Source organism: Lucilia sericata, unplaced genomic scaffold, assembly GCF_015586225.1.
Source record: "Lucilia sericata isolate MDLA Ls3-8-SP2 unplaced genomic scaffold, ASM1558622v1 Contig000736F_arrow, whole genome shotgun sequence".
NCBI classification, from domain to species: Eukaryota; Metazoa; Arthropoda; class Insecta; order Diptera; family Calliphoridae; genus Lucilia; species Lucilia sericata.
Window position 1 is genome coordinate 217,770 of NW_023994734.1, and position 25,551 is coordinate 243,320.

Sequence of the window (25,551 nt, forward strand, 5' to 3'; positions counted from 1 at the left end):
TTTTGTTTTAAAATAAAAAATTGCGAAGATTCCCAAAGACAAATTAAAAAATTCCCTTGGCGGGGAAGTTAAAAACTGGTCATAATTAAAAATTTTAAGAAATATTCAAAAATATCCTTTAAATTTATAGAAAAACGTTAACATTTTGTTAAAAACTTAAACTTTTTTAAAATTCCCAAACAAAAATTTGAAAATTCCCTTGGCGGGGAAGTTAAAACAGATTATAACCAAAAATTTTCTAACAAATATTGAAAAATCTGCTTTAATTTTAAAGAAAAATATAAAAATTTTGTTATAAGCTTAAAAATTTAGTTGATTCCCAAAGGAACATGTAAAAATTCCTAGACGGGGAAGTGAAAATCTGGTCATAACTAAAAAATTCTAAGATATATTAAATATTTTTTTTTTTAAATTTTATATAAAAACGTTAAAATTTTGATAAAAACTATTTTTTTTTTAATTCCCAAACAAAAATTTAAAAATTCCTTTTACGGGGAAGTTAAAATTTGGTCATAACTAAAAATTTTTTAACAAAAAAATTAAAAATACTCTTTAACTTTATAGAAGAACGTAAACATTTTGTTATAAACTAAAAAATTTCGAGGAATCCCAAATAAAAATTAAAAAATCACCTGGCGGGGAAGTTGAAAACTGGTCATAACTAAAAAATTTTTACAAATATTGAAAAAATATTCTTTATCTGTATGGAAAATGTTAAAATTTTGTTAATAATTAAAGAAAATTATCGATTCCCAAGGAAATTTTAAAAAATTCCCTTAGAGGGGAAATGAAAAACTGGCCATAACTAAAAATTTTAATGAATATTGAAAAATCTCCTTTAATTTAATAGGGAAAGTTTAAAATTTTTTTACAAAACTTAAAAATTTTGCAGATTCCCAAAGAAATATGCAAAATGTCCCTAGGTGGGGAAGTAAAAAAGTTGCCATAGTTTATAATTTTTTAGGAAAAACATAAAAAAATGTGTAACTTTAATTAAAAAATACAACAATTTTGTTAATAATGAAAAAAAAAAATCAATCTCAAATCTTTAAAAAACAAGAATGATCAAATTTTTCTACCTGGATTTCATTCATAATGACAAGACAACAACAACAATATATATAAAAAATACACCTGCCACTTAATTATACCACAAAAAAATAACAAAAAACTCAACTTAAACCCATTAAAGAGTTTTTAAAATAAAACACAAAACGAATAAAACACAAAAGAAGGGGAAAACGAAAAAAGGGATTTAAAACCAAAATACTTTTAAGAAACCACAACAAAGTAAAGATTTAATTTGAAGGGAAAAAAGGTCAAATCTGTTACAGGAAAGTAGTAATCAAAACATCCTTTAATTATTATAAAAAGAAATTGAACCCGTTTTTAAAGGTTTTACACAACAATTCTGCTTCTAAAAAATCAATATTTTGCCAATTGTTCGGTGGCTTTTCTAAGATTCTAAAATGTTTTGAAATCTGGAATATTTACACTATTTCCCCCACACTTCCCTTCTTAAAAGAGAGTAAATTTGTTGCTACTCCTCTAAACTGTACCTCATTGGCAGCATAAGCAGATGTTGAACAGCTGCAAAATTAAAATTTATTTTCAAAAAATTATTTTTTCTTGTGATTTTTAAGCAGCAGCAAGTAAAGTTTCTGGTTTTTTTTTGAACAACCAACCATTGAATTGTAGATTTGATCTTGTTCGTGTGTTAACACAGACAGCGAGACGAACAACTACAGAATTGACAAAAAAGTAAATTTGCTCCCTTTAGAAATGGAAACCACAACTTGGAGTAAAAACAAAATAAATACAATTAAAAAGATCGCTGAAGATCGACCAGAAAAATGCCCTAAGTAGTCTAATGATCAACTATAATGATCGAGCTGTTCAACTGATCGATAATGTCTCAACTTCTACATTCTAGAATAGTATAGCTGAACGTAGATCATATACTCTCTCCCATGGCAAAATAGATCGCCTATTCTCTTCCAGAGTAGAGTAGATCGCCTAAATGATCTATTTACTTATAAGCCTTCAACTTTATATCTGATTCACAATTGATCGATTATGTCTCAATTTTACCATACTTAGCATTGTGTTAACTTAATGTCTTAACTCCTACTATGTTTTACTACACTCTAGAATAGCTTAACGTAGATCATATACTCTCTCCCATAGCTGAATAGATCGCCAACTCTCTTGCAGAGTAGATCGCATAAATGACATGTTTTTACTTTTAAACCTTTAAAATTTTTTATGATCCTCAACTGATCGATTATGTCTCAATTTTACTATGCTTAACTCTGTCCCTAATTAGAGTAGATCCTTAACTGCCTGAAAAGAGATATATGTAGATCCTAGATAGACCTTCTTGTCTTATACTGATCATCTACTCAACACTCACAAAGTAAAGCAGATCCTTTATTCTCTCGTAAAGTAGATTCCCTACTCTCTCTTAGAGTAGATCTTCATCTCTTTCTCCGAATGGATCCTCTATTCTCTCCCAAAGTAGAACAAATTCCTGCTTATCTATTCAATTCTAGTTACTCTAACCTCTAAAGTAGAGTAGGCCCCTCTACTCTGTAAAAGTAGATTAGATTCTCAACTCAGTAAGAATAAAGTAAATCCTCTATTATCTAAGAGTAAGATAAATCCTCTACTCTCTAAGAGTAAAGAAGATCATGTATTCCCTCTCAGAATAGAGAAGATCTTCTACTTTCGTAGAGTAGATTAAATCTTTTAATCTCTCTCTCGGATCATCTACTCAATTCTCTCAAAGTAAAGTAAAATCCCTATTCTCTCTTAGAGTAGAGTAGATACTCTACTTTCTCAGATTAGATGCTCTCAGAGAAATGCTCATCTCTCAGAGTAGATCCTCTACTTTCTCTCAAAGTAGATAAGATCATTTTCTCATCGTATATCGTTTATTATCTTTCAAAGTTTGGTCGGTGCTCTATTTTTTTATCATCTACTCTTTTATGGAGTAGTGTAGATCCTCTGCTCTCTCCCAAAGCTAAAAAGTAGAGGATCTACTCTCTCTCAAAGTAGATAAGATCATTTTCTCATCGTAGATTGTTCATTCTCTTCTAAAGATTGGTAGGTGCTCTATTTTTCATGATCTACTCTCTTCTGGAGTAATGTAGATCCTCTACTCTCTCCCAAAGTTAAGAATATTATTTACTTCCTCAAAGTAGTATGAATCAAATCTCCCATAGTTATAGTACATCGTCTTTGCTCTCACAGAGTGAAGTAGATCGTTTTTTATCTCGCAAGTTGAGTATAACGTTTTCTCTCTTCTAGGCCCTTTAATATCTTTATAAAAATATATCCCCCCTTCTCACAGCCTTAAACCAATTAGTAACGTTTGCCTTTAACTAAATTAAACATTTAAATAACGTCATCACAATATTGAAACACTCTTAACTCTCATACAGTTTATTATTAATACTTTTCTTATAACTTAGAGAAGTGTCATAACATTTCCACCTCCAACTTACCCTTCCCTTTTGCTAAATCCCTGACGACAACATCCTTTATTGCTTTCTTCGCTGCGTTATTGTTTGTTTTTTTTTCGCTCAATTTTTACGAGTATTTAGCCTGAGGTCACATGCTGCTATATGGTATTCATAAAGTAGAAATAAAATCTCGGCAAAAGAAAAAAAAAACAGCTCTTTGCTGTAGGTAACATCACTTCTTAAACTTCTTTAGAAGGAAAAAAAGGAGTCGGGTAGTTGTAAAATGGTTGGTGTTTTGAGGGCACCGTGGGAGAAGTGCAGTCTTTCAAAGGGAAAGTGTTAAGAAACATGTATGAAACGATGCGTTAAAATGAATATAATAATATAGAATATAAAAGAGAAAGAAAGGAATAAAAACGAAGTAAGAATGTTATTAGAAATGACAAAAATTGTCTTTATGTAGGTAACGAACTACTCTGGATATAGTGGGTAATGGTGGTTTAGAAGATGAAGTTGTTATATGAAGAACTTTTTTGACTCCACTAAGCTCGAGTTGAGATCACACGACTCTCTTCTAGAGAAATTATGATCCTTTCCATATTAGATCGTCTTCTTCTAACTGAAGTAGAACGTTTACTCTTTAATAGAGTGGATCGTTTGTTATATGAAAAACTTTTTTGACTCCACTAAGCTCGAGTTGAGTAGATCATCGACTCTCTTTTAGAGAGTCGATCTCCTACTCTCTCCTAGAGAAGGTAAACTGCTTTCTACTTGAGTATATAGTCTTCTCTCTCTTAGAGTAGATCCTCGATTCTCTACTAGAATAGATCTTCTACTCTTCACTAGAGGAGATCGTTTGTCCTCTACTAAAGTCTATTCTCTTCTAGAGTAGATCGTCTACTCTCTTTTAGAGTAGATCGACTACTCACTCCTAGAGTAGATTTTCTACTTTATGCTACAAATTACACCATCCCACTATTGAATAGATCATCTCCTGTCTCTCCTTAAGCAGATCGACTACTCTCTACCAGATCCAAGGATTTGTGTACTCTCTACCAGCATAATGATAGTTATTTTTGCCTTCTGTAGGGTTTTCCCCAATGACTTTGGTGAATATATAGAAAGAGACACTGTTAAGTGTCATCGACACCTTTTCGTCATTGTTTTTGTGCATTAAAACTATGTTGTTGTAGTTGCTATTCCTATCCCTCCCCTTTCCTACTAAAACAGGGAGTTTTTCAAAAGCGCAGGAGATGTTTATAGTTGTAGTTTGAATAACCAACCCAAACGGTGCCAGGCAGAGGGAGTATTTTGAATTATTCAACAAAAACAACAACTAAAAGTCTCTTTGTCAAATATAGAAGGTATAGGAACCAAAACAACAAAAACAAAGGAATAAAAATATATGACAAATGCATTTAAAGTCACTGATCCATGGTAGTCATACTAGACATATAATGAACAATGTCTGTATGATGCGATGGCATGGTTTGGTATGGACTGGTGTGGATGGTTGTCTAAATAGGGTGTTTGTTATGGTATTGACTTGCAGTGGATTTTGTATGAAAAATTGAGAGAATAAATGAAATAAACCATAAATAAAAATGTAAAAACTTATTGTCTCCGCATGTTTTGAAAAAGCATGATAAACTATAAAAACCAATGACGATATTTTAGTTATATAAATATATACGTAATAATATTCCTTTGTTTTTATGATTTGTAAAATGAAACACAGAGTAACATCCGTTTTTGTCTGACTATAATATGTATACATAAAAAACCCATTAAAACATCAAAAGATTTATAACAAAAAATTTTCCTTTTTTCTCTTTTTAGCTTCTGTATCAGCTCTAGCTGCCAATCCCCCCGATGCCGACCAAAAAGGACCCGTTTTCCTTAAGGAACCCACCAATCGTATTGACTTCTCTAATTCTACTGGTGCCGAAATTGAATGCAAAGCTAGCGGTAATCCTATGCCTGAAATTATTTGGATTCGTAGTGATGGCACTGCTGTTGGTGATGTTCCCGGTTTGCGTCAAATCTCCTCGGATGGCAAATTAGTGTTCCCTCCTTTCCGTGCCGAAGATTATCGTCAAGAAGTTCATGCTCAAGTTTATGCCTGTTTGGCTCGCAATCAATTTGGTTCGATTATATCGCGTGATGTTCATGTTAGAGCCGGTAAGTTGTCAATGTTTAGTTATGGTTTTATACTTTATTTTTATGGAAAGAAAACGAGAGAGTAAGTTGTGTCTGAATGGGGAAAGAGATCCCGAAAAGAAGATAGTCTACTTTATTTCAGGAGTGGAGTTGATCATTTACTATCTATAGGAAAAGATCGAAATGTTATCTTAAGAAGTTTAGATCGTATATTCTCTACCTGAAGAGTAAAGGATTATTACTTTCTCCCGAAAGTAGAGTTGATCGTTTATTATCTAAAAGAGAATACCGTTTACTCTAATCCAAAGAGAAGAAGATCTCTACTACGGTAGACCGTCTACTAGAGCAGATCGTCTCCTCTCTACTAGAGTAGATCGTCTCCTCTCTATTAGAGTAGATTGTCTCCTCTATACTAGAGTAGATCGTCTCCTCTCTACTAGAGGAGAAAGTTTCCTCTCTACTATAGAAGATCGTCTCCTCTCTATCTAGAAGAGAATAACGTTTACTCTAATCCAAGTAGAGTAGATCGTCTCCTCTCTACTAGAGTAGATCGTCTCCTCTTTACTAGAGTAGATCGTCTCCTCTCTACTAGAGTAGATCGTATCCTCTTAATAGAGTAGATCGTCTCCTCTCTACTAGAGTAGATCGTCTCCTCTCTACTAGAGTAGATCGTCTCCTCTCTACTAGAGTAGAACGTTTCCTCTTTACTATAGAAGATCGTCTCCTCTCTACTACAGTTGATCGTCTCCTCTCTACTAGAGTAGATCGTCTCCTCTCTACTAGAGTAGATCGTCTACTATCTACTAGAGTAAATTGTCTTCTGTCTACTAGAGTATAACGAGTACTCTCTACCAGAGTAGATCATCTACTTTTTACTGGAGTATATCATTTACTCTCTACTAGAGTAGATCATATATTCCATACTAGAGTAAATCATTTATTCTATACTGAAGTAGATCATCTATTCTATACTAGAGTAGATCATCTACTCTATACTAGAGTAGATCGTCTACTCTATACTAGAGTAGATCGTCTACTCTCTACTAGAGTACATCGTCTACTCTCTACTAGAGTAGATCATCTACTCTATACTAGAATAGATCATCTTCTCAATAGATAATACTTTATACTAGAGTAAATCATCTACTCTCTACTAGAGTAGATCATCGATTCTCTACTAGACTAGATCATTTACTCTCTACTAGAGTAGACCACCTACTAGAATAGACCGACTATTCTACCTACATCCGTCCGTCCGTCCGAGATTCCTCCAACTTACTCCCTCGTTTCTTGCCCTATAAATTTTCCAAAAATTTTCAGCTAAAAAAAAAAACTTTTCATCGCTGGTTCCCAACTCTCCATAACGTTGGTTTTTCACTCCTCCACTGTCTGCTCCATTTTTTGCGAAAAGTTGCCCCCACCCATCTCTAAAACAGGGAAAACAATTTTTGCATTCTTTTAAACATTCAATTGTCTTTAGTTTTCGCTAAAAGCTAAAAATTACAACCAAATATGTATGACAATGCATGCAGGCGCAGGCATATACAAAATACACGCGTCAAAAAGCCTAGACACATCGAGAGATCTGATGCCACTTGTCTCAAAAAAAAAAAAAAAAAAAAAAAAACAACTTGATTTCAATGGAATTTTAATTAAATTTTGTTAGCAACAGCCTGCAGAAGTTTGAATTAAAAAACAATTGTAATTGTTAATTATATATAGAAAACAGAATCGTAGTATGTAATTAAGCGTAGAAGAAAATTTTGCGCAATTTTCTAAAAGAAGAAGAAAAGAAACTTTTTACACACTTACATGCTTATTTACACGTATTTACTATATTAATTTTGAGAAATTTTTATGAATGAACTTTGTGCATAATGTATAAGTTAAATTAATTGGGCTAAGTAGAGGATTGTGTTTTTTTGTAGAAAAACTTTGTCAATAGTTAAGAGCGTCATAATAAGATTTGTGGGAAAAAGAGGCAACTTAACAAGAAGTGTAATTGAATTTTGTTAGAAAATTAAGTTGATTGTTTAAAGATTGAAGGAATAGTTATATAATTAGACTTATTTGAAGTTAATTAGCTGTTGGATGCTAAAGAAACGAAATGGAATGAAACTGTTTCACAAAGGTTTGATTTTTTGGCCTTAAGTTCAGTTAGCAAAGTTGTAAGGCATTGGATATAGATAGATAGATAGAAAGATAATAGATAGATAGATAGATAGATAGTAGATAGATAGATAGCTAGATAGATAGATAGATAGATAGATAGATAGAAGATAAGATAGATAGATAGTAGTAGATAGATAGATAATAGATAGATAGATCGATAGATAGATAGATAGATAGATAGATAGATAGATAGATAGATAGATAGATAGATAGATAGATAGATAGATAGATAGATAGATAGATAGATAGATAGATAGATAGATATATAGATAGATAGATGGACAGACAGACAGACATATTGGATATTTACTGAAAAAAATCTAAAATTTACTTTATATTCCTTTATTTAACTTTGTTTTAAAGGTGACCCAATTATATGCCTTCAAACCCCACAGGAATAAATCCTTTAAACTAATTATAATAATTACAGTGTCCTCTACTTTAACACATTCAAGGTGATGTAATTAAGGCATTAGGTTTTTATACTAATTATAAAATGTAGGCATTTTATTTGTAAGTTTTTCTTAAAACATTCTATAAAAATGTTATAAACTAAAGTAATCATAATTAATTAAACTAATTTATGTTGAAATTTTGTCTAACTAGACAGACTTGCCCTTATAAAAGAATTACTCGGAAAAAATCTAATTAAATTAGACAATTAGCATTAGAGTTTCTGATAGGAACTGAAACTCAAACACACCTAATTAACAAAAAAAAATTAACTTTAAGCGAAAAATGTATTTAATGAATAAACAGTTTTTGTTGTTGTTGTTCGTGCTTAAGTTAGATAATTTTAATTAATCAGTATAAAAATTAGAAGCAAGCTAAAAAAAGAATTGAAAGAAGGAAAGACTAAAAGTAAAAGATATTTGAATAAGCTGCTAGCTACAGTGGACAAAGATATGTTTAAAATAAGGAAATTTAACAAGTTTCAACAACTCTCCCTCATAGTGGAGGAGATCTCTAATAAAGTAGTCAGTAGTAGTCATAGAATATATCATCTACTCTCTACTAAAGTGGATCCTTATTTACTGAAGTGTATTCTATACAGATGATCCCTTATATAGATAAATAGGTAGACAGACAGATAGATAGATAGATAGATAGATAGATAGATAGATAGATAGATAGATAGATAGATAGATAGATAGATAGATAGATAGATAGATAGATAGATAGATAGATAGATAGATAGATAGATAGATAGATAGATAGATAGATAGATAGATAGATAGATAGATAGATAGATAGATAGATAGATAGATAGATAGATAGATAGATAGATAGATAGATAGATAGATAGATAGATAGATAGATAGATAGATAGATAGATAGATAGATAGATAGATAGATGGATAGATAGATAGATAGATAGATAGATAGATAGATAGATAGATAGATAGATAGATAGATAGATAGATAGATAGATAGATAGATAGATAGATAGATAGATAGATAGATAGATAGATAGATAAATATAGATAGCGATGTCCACATGTCTGTCAGTAAATATTGTTAATAAAGAAAAATTTACTAACAACCCCAAAAACGGAGGTATGGAAATAACTCTAACTTATGTCATTTTATTAGACAGACAATGAGGAAGTCAAGAAATATCCCCAAAACCCACTGTACCTAGCAAATAGAGACAATTTAAGGTGTAACCCTTAACAAAAAATTAATCATAAAAACACCAAAATGAGAAAAACTATTCTAATAACGATAACAAGCCTATTTTACATGTTAAATAGTCTACATATTCTTGCTTGGCTCACCATTTAATTTCTACTTCCTTAATAATAATTCTTGCCGAAAAAGTAACTAAAAATGACATTTCAAGACAAAATTAAATAAATAACAAAAAAAAAAAAAAAAAGTAACATTAAAAAGAACGTGTTGCTTCTTTAGCGTAAGGTATTAAAAAGACGTCAACATTGTAATGGTCTCGCTGTTTAGCAAAAATGTACTTTTTTAACTAAGAAAATTATGACGAAGAAGAAACTCTAAAACGTATAAAGCTAATATTGTCATGTCACGTCATTGTCATCATCATCAGGCAGTAGAAAATATGTATAGAATACTTTTAGTAAATATATCTAGTATATGACTAAGCTTTTATGACATGTCACTTTTAACAATGTTAAAAAATACAGCAAGAGAATAAGGAAAAGGTACTTTAACTTTGGTCTTAAAGCCTCAGCACCGAAAAAACATACCACAATATTAAACAAATTTCTTCTACTGCTTATCATTTACGTATTTAAAGTAACTAGCGAAAGTGTTTATGGGGAATTAAAGAAGAGGGGAGGAAGTAATTATGTACATTAAAATGTCTGCAGACATTTTAAGATAAAAGTTTAACATTTTCAGAGAGGGGGACCCCGACAATAGACAGACATTCAGAAGTGTAAGAAGAACTTTATGATTGTCATTTAATTAGATAAAAGTTTACTTTTATGACAATTTTTACGCTTTTTCTATTAAAGCGGAAATTATTGTTGATCTTATTAGTAGAACTTTTGTAGTTTCTGAAATTCTTAATTGTAAACTTTAAGGCATAATTTTGTTAATTAAGCCAATTGCATGGAAGTAAGAAAATAATGTTTAATTTAATTATAATTTTAATTCTATTGAAAGAAGAAATGTTTTCAGTTTATTATGTTTGTTACAGAAATGTTTCAATTCCAAAATATTCCCTTAGATCAGTCCATAAAGTAGACCATAGACCAGATCATAAACCAGACTATAGACCAGATAATAGACGAGACCATAAACCAGACCATAGATCAGACTGTAGACCTGATTATAGATCAGTACATAGGCCAGACTATAGATCAGTACATAGGCCAGACTATAGCTCAGATTATAGATCATACTATAGACCAGATTATAGATCAGACTGTAGACCTGATTATACATCAGCACATAGGCCAGACTATAGCTCAGATTATAGATCATACTATAGACAACAGACCAGACTATAGATCAGACTGTAGTCCTGATTATAGATCTGCACATAGGCCAGACTATAGCTCAGATTATAGATCATAATATAGACCAGTCTATAGGAAAGATTTTAGATAATACTAAAGTCCAGGCTTTAGACCAGATTATAGGTCAGACAATAGGACATACTATACCCCAGATTATAGACTACATTAGATATTTCAATCTCTATCAAGTAAAAAAAAAAATTTCAATTCCATTTCGTTCCTTTGTATATAACGGCCTTGAAAAGGTTATTAAGCATTATGAAATGTTTTAAGGGCATTTTATGCCATTAATACACTATTCGTCTCAATTCCAACAGCCTTCTACAGAAACTGTTTCAATTCCATTTTGTTTCTCTTAAACAGAAAAATCTAGGGAAATATTTTTTAAAAGTTTCAGGCTATAAATTCACAATTTCTTTAAATTTAGTCAACAAATTGTTTCAATTCCATTTTGTTTCTTTACATAATATAACTTTAAAAAGGTTTAGCAAGCGCTATCAAATGTTTTTACAATATTTTGTTTCACAAATTCATAAAATATTTCAATTCCACGAGGTTCTTTAAAAAAACTGTTTCAATTCCATTTCGTTTCTTTATGCTTTATAGGCTAGGTAAGTTTATAGCATACAAACTCATTAAAATATTTCAATTTCGCGAGGATCTTAAAAAAACTGTTTCAATTCCATTTCGTTTCTTTATACACTAAAGGTTAGGTAAGTTTATAGCATACAATTCTATGCTATAAACTCGAAATATATTTCAATTTCAAGCGTTTTTAAGTAAAAGTGTTTCAATTCCATTACGTTTCTTTAGATATAAGTTAAGTAGACATTTTACAACTTTCTTTTAAAGCTCCCTGTCATACATCTTTGGTTATTTAAAGCGAATTTTGTAACTATACTTTTTTTACTTTAACTCATTTTTCCCATTATGTTTTGTTTTCCACGTTATCGTCTTAGTGGTTGCCCAATACTATGAAGCCGATGTTAATAAAGAACATGTTATACGCGGCAATTCAGCGGTAATCAAGTGTTTAATACCCTCATTTGTGGCTGATTTTGTTGAAGTCGTTTCCTGGCATACAGATAGTGAGGAAAATTTCTATCCAGGAACAGAATATGGTGCGAGCTAGACTCACTCTCTTTTTCTCTGTTGACATTTGTGTAGTGTGATTAAATTTGTTTTTATTGATTAATACTAAAAGCACGCAACAATTAGGTTAGACCCAACACTTGTTCCTTAAGTTCTTAGCTCATTATTATTCTTCTTCTCTCATCAACATCATCACCACCATTTTCACTTAAACATTCCTTTTAAAAAAATTTTTGTTTTTAAACATTTGCTAACTTTATTTTCTTATAACTATTTTTTTATTTATTCCATTTTTTTATTAATTATAAAATAAAAATGTCCAGTTGTTTCCCAACATTATGAAGAGGATATTCATAAGGCTTTTGTTATACGCGGCAATTCGGCCATTTTAAAATGTGATATACCCTCATTTGTGGCCGATTTTGTTAGTGTTATATCGTGGCACACCGATCAGGAAGAAAACTTTTTTCCAGGCACTGAATATGGTGTGTGTTCTAAGTTAAAATCTAAACACGTACTTATATAAAAAAATGCAGTAATCACTTGTAATCAAATGTATTTGTTAACTCGTATTTAATGGTTTATTATTTATTTCTTATATTGTTTTATTGAGAAATCCTTTAATCCCTGTTAACACTAGCCTACAAATAAACACTCTTTTCTTTGAGCCCACAAAATTGACACTTAAAACACTACTTTACTATATATTTTGTCAAACACTACTAAAAAACACTTTTTTATGTAAGTGTGTGTGTGCGTGTAATAACACCATTTTGACAGTTATATATGTCAATTAATAATATTCAAAACCAAATTTGTTTGGTTATATGTATATATTTTCAATAATATTATAACCCTATAATCTTTTATATAAAATTATAACAATTATAACAGTTTGTTAACAAAAACACACAGACATAATTCCATAATATTTATACCGAAATCAATTTATCCAAAAACAAACTGTATATATCACAGAATTTCAGACAAAATTTTAACCCTATAATTGAAACACTTTAACATGTTTTTAATCTTCAATAAAATACTTAACAATTTAACACTTTAACAGTTTGTTATATACTGAATATAACAGTTTAACAATAACTGTTCTACATATGTACTTCGAAAAACTAATATTTTATCAGTTTAAAAATCGTCGGAACACATTTCAAACTGGTCACTATAACTGTCGTTTTCTGCCACTTTAAAAAGCTAATTATAAAGACCAGACTATGGACCAAACTACTGACCAGACAGTAGGTTAGACTATGGATCACACTACAGACCAAAATATAAAACAGACTATATACCAGACCAGATTATATGCCAGACCAAAATATAGACCAGGCTATAATTCAGTTTATAGGTCAGACTATAGAACAGATGATATACAAAATTACAGACCAAACTATAAACCAGAATATAGACCGACTATAGATCAAACTATAGAACAGAAGTTGTCCAAACTATTTACCAATATATCGTTTAGACTACTATTCACAGATTATATACTAGACAACAGTTAAACTATATGCCAGACTTTAGAATAGACATTGGACCAAACTATATACCAGACCCTAGTTCACACTATCGACCATAGACCATACTATAAACAAGACTACAGATAACCCTTAGGCTAGACTTTAGACTAGACATTGGACCAAACTATATACCAGACTCTCGTTCAGACTATCGACCAGACTTTAGACTAAACATTCGACCAGAATGTAAAGAATATATTATAGACCCTAGATCATACCATATATCAGATTATAGACTACATCAAACTATAGACCGGAAAATAAACTATACTATTGTTAAAACTGTAGACCAAACTATTGATCAGACTATTGAACATACTATTGAAGAGACTTTATACTAGACTCTGGATCAGACAGACCACACTACAGACTAAACCATAGATCATACTATAGGCCAGACTATCGACTAGACTTTTGATTAGACTTCACACTAGACTCTGGACCAGACAATAGACTAGAATAGTACAATCAATACATCGATCAACCCATAGACTAGACTATAGATATGACCATAGATCGGACACAGGGCCAGACTATAAATCGGACTAAAGAGTAGACTATAGACTAAAGTAGACTATAGACTAGACCCTGGACTAGATTATAGACTATACTATATACTAGGCTATAGACTAGACTGTAGACCAGACTATAGACTTAACTATAGACTAGACTAGACTATAGACAAGACTATAGACTAGACTATATACTAGACTATAGTCTAGACTATAGACTAGACTTTAGACTAGACTATAAACTAGACTATAGATTAGACTATAGACTAGACTATAGACTAGACTATAGACTAGACTATAGACTAGACTACAGACTAGACTATAGACAAGACTATAGACTAGACTATAGACTAGATTATAGACTAGACTATAGACTAGACTATAGACTAGACTATAGACTAGACTATAGACTAGACTATAGACTAGACTATAGACTAGACTATAGACTAGACTATAGACTAGACTATAGACTAGACTATAGGCTAGACTATAGACTAGACTGTAGACTAGACTATAGACTAGACTATAGACTAGACTATAGACTAGACTATAGACTAGACTGTAGACTAGACTATAGACTAGACTATAGACTAGACTATAGACTAGACTATAGACTAGACTATAGACTAGACTATGGACTAGACTATAGACTAGACTATAGACTAGACTATAGACTAGACTATAGACTAGACTATAGACTAGACTATAGACTAGACTATAGACTAGACTATAGACTAGACTATAGACTAGACTATAGACTAGACTATAGACTAGACTATAGACTAGACTATAGACTAGACTATAGACTAGACTATAGACTAGACTATAGACTAGACTATAGACTAGACTATAGACTAGACTATAGACTAGACTATAGACTAGACTATAGACTAGACTATAGACTAGACTATAGACTAGACTATAGACTAGACTATAGACTAGACTATAGACTAGACTATAGACTAGACTATAGACTAGACTATAGACTAGACTGTAGACTAGACTATAGACTAGACTATAGACTACTATTGACTAGACTGTGGAACTAACTACAGACTAGTCTATATACCAGACTTCAAATCGGTTTATAGACCAGGCTATAGACAAAACTTTAGACTAGACTACAGGTAATATTATAGATAGACTAGACTATAGACTACTATTGACTAGACTGTGGAACTAACTACAGACTAGTCTATATACCAGACTTCAAATCGGTTTATAGACCAGGCTATAGACAAAACTTTAGACTAGACTACAGGTAATATTATAGATCGGGCTGCAGACTTGGCAATATTAAGAAAATTAAAATTTCTTCTTTGAGAGTCACTAAACTGAGAGATAACTGTCAATATTTCTGAACTATTTGTCTGTAACTAATCAATAAGTTTACTCATACAAATACTTAAAGGTTTCAAAATTTTTGCCAACTCTGAAAACGTTGAACTGGTTTGTTGTGAGTCTAAGGAAGCAGCTGTTATAAAACGGCATTTGATGAAACCCATTGCGAACTTAAGCATTCATATACATATGTTTGTTCAATATGTCTTTAACTTATTTCAAAAATTAATTTAATAAATCTGAAGAAAGCTGATCATCTTCAAATCAATTAAATGTTTAATTAAATTTCATTCAATTCCATTTTGTCATTTTGTCTTCATTAATCATTAATTAAGTTTTTCTTTCAAAATTCTTTCAATTCCATATAATTTTCTTGAACTCTCTTTCTTCAGGTTAAAAAATTTAAAACTAAATAAAAATTTTATCAAAATTTCAAATAATTTAATAAAAAACTAACTTCAAGGCAGTAAGCAATTCGTTTTCGATTTTATATATTTTCAAACTGTGATATGCCTAAATGTCAATAACACTCTCTTTCCCTTAACTACAGTTTGACAATCACACTCATTCTACTCTTTACACTATACATACAAACACCACAGCAACATTGACACTTTAACAACTCTGCTGCTTAGTTGTCTATTTTGAAATCCCATTTTCTACTATCTTTTTTTTCAGTTAATTAAGTAATTTTAAGTTTTTCGTTTACTTTTTCAACTTCAGGGAAGTGTTTTCCGCTCTAAAATGTTTTCTTAAAATGTAATAAATATTTGACTCTATATTGGGCAAAATTTAACACAAATATTTAACTTGCTTTTTATATGTATGTAGTGGTCGCCCAATATTATGACACCGATGTTAATAAAGCCTACGTTATACGCGGTAATGCGGCCGTTTTAAAATGTGAAATACCCTCGTTTGTGGCCGATTTTGTTAGTGTGGTCTCGTGGCATACCGATCAAAATGAAGATTTTATGCCGGGAACAGAATATGGTTTGTTTGTTTTTAAAGCGGAGTTTCTAGTAGTTAAAATATTACAAAAAATGAAGAGGGTTTATATCTTAGAGTGCTTTTTTACAAATCCTAATAAAATCCTTTTTTCTTAAAAATTGTTCCTATAATTTTATATATTTTTTTATTATAATTTAGTTTGATTTTTTTAGTTATTATTTTTAGGAAAGTTGAAGAGAAAATTCTCACAATTTATTTGTAAAGCTTTATGGATTCTGAATACATTGATCTGTATACATGTTATCATTCTGATACAGAAAATTGTATAAAGAAGTATTAAAATGCGTAAAATTTTTTCAAGAAAGCTTTTGGTATATAAGCTTCTCTATGGAAAGATATTATCCGCATAAAAGCGAATGAAAAGGTAATGATTCTGAATACATTGATCTGTATACATGTTATCATTCTGATACAGAAAATTGTATAAAGAAGTATTAAAATGCGTAAAATTTTTTCAAGAAAGCTTTTGGTATATAAGCTTCTCTATGGAAAGATATTATCCGCATAAAAGCTTTTCTGTGGAAAGTTGTCTGTATAAAAGATTTTCTATAACAAGTTTTCTGTATAAAAGATTTTCTATAAAAGCTTTCTGTTTAAAATAGTTTCTCTAGACAATTTTTTTTATAAAAGCTTTAAGGTATAAAACTTTTCCATATAAAGCGTTCGGTATAAAAGCTTTTCTATAGACTGTAGACCAGAATATAGGCAGACTGAATAAAAGCTTATCTATAGCACGCTTTTAGCATTAAAGTTTGTGTAGAAAAGCTTTATATGTGTATAATTGTTTTTCTACAGAAAGCTTTGTTAGCAATAATTTCGTTTAAAAAATTTCATACAAAAGCTTTCAATATAAAAGTTTATACATAGAAAACTTTCAGTTAAAAATCGTTTCTATAGAAAGCTTTCTGTATAATAGCTTTTCTATCGAAACCTTTTTTATAGAAACATTTCTGTATAAAAGCTTTTAATATGAAGTATTATTTATACACATTTTTCCGTACAAAGATTTTCTAGAGAAAAACTTTTCTATAGAAACGTTTCTGTATAAAGCTCATACATTGAAAGCATTTAATATAAAATATTTTTTATAAAAAGCTATCTATATAAAGCTTTTCTAGAGAAAACTGTCTGATTAATCAGTTTTTATAGAAGACTTTATGTATTGCAATTTCTATAGAAAGCTTTCTCTAGAAAATATTTTCCATAGAAAGCTTTTTTCTGCAGAAAACTTTCAGTATAATAGATTTCCTATAGAACACATTGGGTATAAAAGCTTTGAAAACTTGCTGTATAAAAGCTTTTGTATGGACAACTTTATTTGTGTTTATATGTACATATGCTTTTCTACAAAAAGCTTTCTTTATAAAATCTTTTCTACAGAAAGTTTTCTGTATAAAAGTTTTTCTACAAAAAGCTTTCTGTATAATTGCATTTCTATTGAAAGCTTTCTTCTTTCAATATTTTCTACAAACAAATTTGTTTATGACTGAATTCTCTGTAGAAGATTTTCTTTATAACAGTTCTTCTAAAATAAAGTTCTTCATTTTTAATACTGGCTTAATAAAGCTGCCTTTTCTGGGAAGTTAATCAATTTTTTTTATTATTATTTTTTTTTTTTGTAATTACACATTACATTTAAATTACAAATTCTAGCCATCATGCTTACAAAATTTTCTCACCTTTTTAAAACAATTTTCTTCATATTTTTTAAATCTTGAGGATGATGAGAAAATCTTAAATTTACTTTATAATTTCTTTGTGGAAAAACGAATTCTAAGAGCAAAAGTGGAAATTTTCTTTAAAGACAAAGCCAGGAGCTGCAAGTTTTATTCATTCTAAGTAATTACAATGCTTAAACTTAACACGCAATGGAATTTATGAATATTTTTCTGTTGTTGTTATGTTATTTCACTTAAAATGTGTTATTGTAAATTGCTCAGCAAGTTTAATTGTATAATTAATAAGATTCTTTCGTTTAAAAAAAGATCACTGAACTTTTAAAGTTATATGAGAAAAAGAGTGCTAAAGTGTGTAAAAAATATTTAGATAATTTTGTTGTTTGAGAAAATTCAATGAAATGTGGAAAGTAATAAATTTAATTGAGTTGTCCTAGGAGGGGGAATGTTGAAGAAACTTCTAACTCAAATAGGAAAGGGGCTTTGAGATATAGGGATGTTGCCTAAGAGAAATATTTAGAATTTTTCTATAGAAAATATAAGTTTTTCTAAAGGAAATTTTTAATATAACAGTTTTTTTTTTTTTTATAATTAAGCGTTTCTATAGAAAACTTTCTGCTGAAAGCTTTTCTATAGAAAGCTTTCACTGTGAAGACTTTCTCCAGAAAAACTGTTATACGGAAGCTTTATATAGTAAAGCTTTTATACAAAAAGCTTTCCATGGAAAAGTTTTAATAAAAAAGCTTTTATACTGAAAGCTTTCTACAGAAAAGATTTTATACCGAAATCTTTTTACAGAAAAGCATTTATACGGAAAGCTTTATGCATAAAAACTTTTCTATATAATGTTTTTCCATATAAAGCTTTCTATATAAAAACATTTCTAAAAAGATGTTCAAAAAGCTTTAAAAGCTTTTCTACAGAAAATGCTTTATACCGAAATTTACTTTAGAAAAACTGTTATACACAATATTTCATTGAGAACAATTGTGAGTAATAACTGTTATACATAAAATTTTGTTCAGGAAAATCTCTTATACTAGAAGTTTTTCTTAGAAAAAAAAACTGTGAAACACAAAGTTTTGTTTAAGAGAAACTGTTACACTGTGGGTTTTTTCAGGAAAAACTGTTATACGCAAAGCAAAAACTTTTTTCTGGAGGAAAAACTTTGATACTTAAGATTTTTTTAGGAATAACTGTTATACGCAACGTTTTGGTTAGATAAAACTGTTATACTGAAAGTTTTCTTTGAGAAAATTGTTGAACGAAAAGTTTTCTTCATCAACAGCTGTTATAAACTAAGTTTTCTACTGGAAAAACTGTTATACTGAATGTTTTCTTAAGTAATAACTGCTATACTAAAACATTTCTATAGGAAAAACGATTTTATTGAACATTTTCTTTAGAGAAACCTGATATATACAGAATTTGTTTAGGAAAAACTGTTATACTAGAAAATGACTTTAGTAATAAGTGTTATACTCAAATTTTATCTTTAGAAAAAACGGTGTCACTGAATGTTTTTTATAGTAAAACTGTTATACCGAAAGTTTCTTTAAGAAAGACTGTTATACGCAATGTTTTAATGATGAAAAACTGTTATACTGAACTTTTTACTTATAAAAAGCTACTATACGTAGAGTTTTCTGTTGGAAAAACTGTCATACTTAGAGTTTTCATTAGGGAAAAAACTGTTATACTGAAAATTTTCTTTATAAAAACAGAAAAACTGTGATACATAAAATTTCTTTAAGAAAAAATGTTATACACATAGAAAGACTGTTATACTAAAGACTTTTTGCGAGAAATCTGTTATACTGAAAGTTTTCTAAAGGAAAAAAAACTGTTATACTGAGTGTATTCTAAAGGAAAAACTGTTATATTGAAAGTTTTCTGTATGAAAAAATGTTATACTAAACGTTTTGTGTAGGGAAAACTGTTATACTGAAAGTTTTCTTTAGAAAAAAACTGTTATTTCTAATGATGTATTTAAAAAAAAAAACTGTTATACAGAATGTTGTTTAGTTATACTAAAAGTTTTTTTTTGGGAAAAAACTGTTATACTGAAAAATTTTCTTTATAAAAACAGTTATACTGCAATATTTCAGTAATTTTCTTAAGAAAAACTGTTATACAGAAATATTTCTTCAAGACAAATTGTTATACACATAGAAAGACTGTTATACTTATAGTTTTTGGCAGGTATACTGAACGTTTTCTAAAGCAAAAACTGTTATACTGATTGAATTCTAAAGGAAAAACTGTTATATTGAAAGTTTTCTATTGTAAAAACTATTATACTAAAAGTTTTGTTTCGAGAAAACTGTTATACTGAAAGTTTTTTTTAGAAATATCTCTTATTCCCAATGATATATTTAAGAAAACGGTTGTACAGAAAGGATAAAAAACTGTTATATTCGTCTTTTCTACTAGTAAAACTGTTATATTCAAAACCGATTTCTATTCCATGTCTGTCTTTAAATGGATTTTCTTGTAGGTTTTGTTAGTTGTTCTTCACTATCATCTGGTTTGTTTACACTACCTTCTCATACATTCCTCTTAGCGCTTCTTTTATTGAACATATTGATGTAGTAAATTTACCAGGAACATTATTAATTAACCTAAATTTTTGTCTATTGATTCTAGTGTCATTTTTATTTCTTACGTTAATATGAACATTAAAATATGTACTAATTTGTCCTTCTGTCCCCCATTCTTTAAATGTGCACTTTAGTTGTCCAACAATTTTATGAATCCGAAGTAAATAATGAATATGTCATTAGAGGCAATGCAGCGGTATTAAAATGTTCTATACCCTCATTTGTGGCGGATTTTGTACAAGTTATATCGTGGCAAGATGAAAGTGGTGAATTGTATGCCACATTAGATGAACAAAAGACAACGGGTATATGTGGAGATTTTTTTGTTTAAAATTCATTTTTTTTTTTGCTTTAGATGATAGTATGAAAACATAAAGAAAAACCATTATCCTTTATTTTCCCCTTAAAACCTATTTTTGACCTAAATTTTTTCATGATTTCTTTTTTGTTTTGCTGTTTAAACATCATACATTCTACCAGTGGTTAATCAGTATTATGAAGCAGAAGTGGTTTCGGAGTATGTTATCAAGGGTAATACGGCCGTTTTAAAATGTACCATACCCTCGTTTGTAGCCGATTTCGTTAAGGTTGAGGCCTGGTTAGCTAGTGAGGGTACCGAGTATTTACCCTCGGAAGATTTTGGTTAGATTTTTTGTCAAACTTTGTTTTTAGAATTTAAGAGTGTTAATGGAAGTGTTTAACATTTTTGAAAACATCCCTTTAAGTCCTAAATCTTTCCCGTTTTTGTATATAAATATTTAAATATTTTTATTTGTATGATATTTTCCCTTTATTTAGTTGTTAATCAATATTATGGTGCCGATATTTTAATGGAGTATGTGATCAAGGGTAATGCAGCCGTTTTGAAATGTTCTATACCTTCGTTTGTGGCCGATTTTGTGCGCGTTGAATCTTGGATAGATGAAGAGGGCAATGAATTGAGACATTCCGATAATTATGGTGGGAGTTTGAGAGGAATTTTCTCTAGTTCTTTTAAACCATTTTTTTTTTTGGAATATGGTGTTATGAAGGGGGATTTCAGAAATCTATTCAAAATTATTTCCTTTAAACCCTTTTAACTTTATTTTCTTTTCTATTACTTTAATACTTTATAATTTAACTATTTTTAAGTTTTAAAAAGAGTTTTGCTAACTATAGGGCCTTTATTCCAACTAGTTACAAATAAGGGGTAAAATTTTACCCGTTTTGTAAATTTCTTAATGGACCTTGCAATGTTTTAACTTGATTTATTTAGAAAATAAAATTCTATATAAAAATGTTTCAAATTTGAAATTTATTCCTTTTTCTTAATATCTAAGTACTTTTTTTCGCCCTTAACTACCAAATTAGTACTTTTTTTCAAAATCCCCTAAAGTGTTTTAATAATCTTCCTTTGTCGAATATATTTTAGTGGTCAATCAATTCTATGAAGCTGAAATAATGACCGAATATGTTATTAAGGGCAATGCTGCCGTTTTGAAATGTTCCATACCCTCGTTTGTGGCCGATTTTGTGCGCGTTGAGTCCTGGATCGATGAAGAGGGCAATGTTTTGACTTTTTCCGATAACTACGGTTGGCTGGCTTAAAACTTTTTTAACATAAACATTAGTAAATTAGTTTCAACACCTCCTAAATCCTTTAGTTCCTTTCATCTTTATCATTTTACAAAATTTTTAATTTTTTTTATAAAATTTTTATTTTACTTCAAAACTTTTAGTCGTTTCCCAATTCTATATAACCGAGGCCGAAAATGAATATGTCATCAAAGGCAATGCTGCGGTCTTAAAGTGTAAAATACCCTCATTTGTAGCCGATTTTGTACAAATCGAAGCCTGGATCGATGAGGAAGGTGTAGAGTTATGGCGTAATAATTCTACTCAGGCTTATGGTATTAAATGTTTACAAAATCGTTTTGTTAGCTTTGTTCCAATTCCTTAATATCCCTTTCAATTTTAATCCCTGATTATTTTTCTTATTTTCTTAATTATTTTCAAAATCTTTTTCGCAATTCTAGTCGTTATACAATCTTATGAATCGGAAGCTGATAATGAATATGTTATACGCGGCAATTCAGTGGTTATGAAATGTGAAATACCCTCTTATGTGGCCGATTTTGTATTTGTTGATTTATGGATGGATTCGGAGGGACAAAATTATTATCCCAATAGTGAAGAGATCGGTTAGAATAATTAACTGAATCAATTAATAAGTGATTTCTTAAGTAGTTAATGTTTTTGTTGGAACCTTTTGCTGTTTGGAATGAAAAGCTTTACAGACGGGATAAAACCAGTTTAATCAAACTTTGATCCTCTAGAAAAGTTGATAAAATTTTGATCAAATTTCTTATAGAATAATTGGTCAAACTTTGATCTGTATTCCATACAAAAGTTGACTAAACTTGGATCTAGTTTTTTATAGAAAAGTTGATCAAACTTGGATCAAGTTTTCTATGGAAAAGTTCATCAAACATGGATAAAGTTTTCTTTAGAAAAGTTGATCCAACTTGGATCAAGTTTTCTATAGAAAAGTTGATCAAACTTGGATCAAGTTTTCTATAGAAAAGTTGATCCAACTTGGATCAAGTTTTCTTTAGAAAAGTTGATCATACTTATATCAAGTTTTCTTTAGAAAAGTTAATCCAACTTGGATCAAGTTTTCTTTAGAAAAGTTAATCCAACTTGGATAAAGTTTTCTTTAGAAAAGTTAATCCAACTTGGATCAAGTTTTCTATAGAAAAGTTAATCCAACTTGGATCAAGTTTTCTATTGAAAAGTTAATCCAACTTGGATCAAGTTTTCTATAGAAAAGTTAATCCAACTTGGATCAAGTTTTCTATTGAAAAGTTAATCCAACTTGGATTAAGTTTTCTATAGAAAAGTTAATCCAACTTGGATCAAGTTTTCTATAGAAAAGTTAATTCAACTTGGATCAAGTTTTCTTTAGAAAAGTTAATTTAACTTGGATCAAGTTTTCTTTAGAAATATTAATCCATCTTGGATCAAGTTTTCTCTAGTAAAGTTGATTAACTTAAATCAATTTTTTTTAGGAATGTTTGATGAAACATGGATCAAGTTTTCTTTAGAAAAGTTGATTAAACATGAATCAAGTTAATCGAACTTAGATCAAGTTTTCTTTAGAAAAGTTCATCAAACTTTGTTAGACTTTTTTTAAGAAAACATACACCTTTAGTTCCTGAAAAGTACTTTTTTCCCGTTGTTGCTTCAAAAATGTCCCTCTTTCTTAAAAAAAACCCTTTAGTTATCCTTTAAGTCCTTAGTTTTTTTTAACTTTATTTCTTTAATTTTGATCCCATCAGTTGTTCATCAATTCTATCAAACCCGGGTCATAGACGAGTTCGTTTTAAGAGGCAATTCGGCCACTTTAAAATGTTTAGTTCCTTCATTTGTGGCTGATTTTATAATGATTGAATCGTGGGTAGATGAAGAGGGCAAGGAAATATTTAGATCACAAAGCAATGAAGAGATGGGTAAAGGATATTATCTGAAGTTAAACATAATATTAAGAATTTATTATAAAATCCTTAAAAAATCCTTTCAAAAAAAAAAATCCTTAAGAGGTTTCCTTTAGTTGCTAAAAGTAATAAGTTTTATTTATTTTTTTCTTACAGTTGTTAAGCAATTTTTTCGAATCTCAGGTCTATGATGAATATGTTATTAAAGGCAATGCAGCCATATTTAAATGTCAGACACCCTCTTTTGTGGCCGATCATTTAGAAATTACCGATTGGTTAGATACCGAGGGTGGTGTTTATACCAAAAATGAAACTGGTATTTGGGGTTTTATTCGATTTATTCTAATTTATTATGGTAGTGGTATACATTAAGTAGCCATAATGAAGGGAGATTTTTCTTTATCATTTTCATTAATTCCTTTTTTTTCTTTTAAATCCTACTTTCTTCTATTATTATTTATTTCTTTGTCTCTTATTTGTATAAAATTCCAGTTGTACCCCAGTCCTATACAGTCAATGTTATGGATGAGGCTGTTTTGCGTGGCAATAGTGCCATTTTAAAATGTCATATTCCCTCTTTTGTGGCCGATTTTATACAAGTTGCCTCTTGGCTAGAAGATGAGGAGAGAGAAATTTTTGCCTCTCAAGGCCAGGATCTACAAAGTGGTAAAAATTGCAAACATCTTGTTCTATACTATACAGTTAAAGCTTTCCCTTAATGATCCCTTTTTATATTCCCTCAAATTTCAGAATGTTTTCTTCAAAAATATACAAATTTTCTTTATAAGTTTTCTCTTAATTGAGGTCGTTAATTTCGGAATTGGTTGCTTAGGTTTTCCTATAGCTTTGCTAGGTTTCTTAGGTTAAAGTTTCATTTATTTATTTTTTTATTTTTTCATTCAGTTATATTTTATGTTTTCTTCATTTTTTTTACTTCCTTTCCTTAAAAAAATCCCATGATCCTCTTACATCCATAAGCCATTCCCGGCTTTCCTTAATCCTTTATAAATCCCCCTTCATTTTAAAGTAGTTTGTAGTGTAGTTTGGTTTTAATAAAAACTTTTTTAAATGTTTCTTTAGAAATGCTCACGTTTTTAAAAGAAATTTTTTAAAATTTCCTTTAATTTAAAGGATTTTGTAAAAAAAAATATTTAAAAAAGTTTTATATTTTGTATATAAAATTTGTATAAAATTTTAAATAACTTAAAAATGCTTTAATATTTATAAAGAACATTTTATTAATTAGTTAAACTTTGATCACTTTTTATCAGTCAAATTTTATATATTTCCTTAAAAACGTTAATAAAACTTAAGTCAAGTTTTCGTTAGAAAAAAATATAGACGAAGTTATAGTCCAGACTACAGACTATACACTATACACCAAACTATAGAGTAGACTAAAGACTAGACTATAGACTAGACTAGACTAGACTATAGACTAGACTATAGACTAGACTATAGGACTAGACTCTAGACTAGACTATAGACTAGACTATAGACTAGACTATAGACT

At 29.7% G+C, this 25,551-nt stretch overlaps 1 protein-coding gene across 1 annotated transcript in view; it reads left to right on the forward strand.

Moving 5' to 3' along the window:
• LOC119607722 (Down syndrome cell adhesion molecule-like protein Dscam2) overlaps positions 1–25,551 on the forward strand; it is a gene marked incomplete at its 3' end in the record, with an annotated part of 78,443 nt that overhangs the window by 49,055 nt on the left and 3,837 nt on the right. Inside the window, exons 3-4 of the mRNA XM_037961801.1 lie at positions 5,304–5,645; positions 22,284–22,454. Of these exons, the coding sequence (XP_037817729.1) occupies positions 5,304–5,645; positions 22,284–22,454 (513 nt within the window). The remainder of the gene's footprint in view (positions 1–5,303; positions 5,646–22,283; positions 22,455–25,551) is intronic.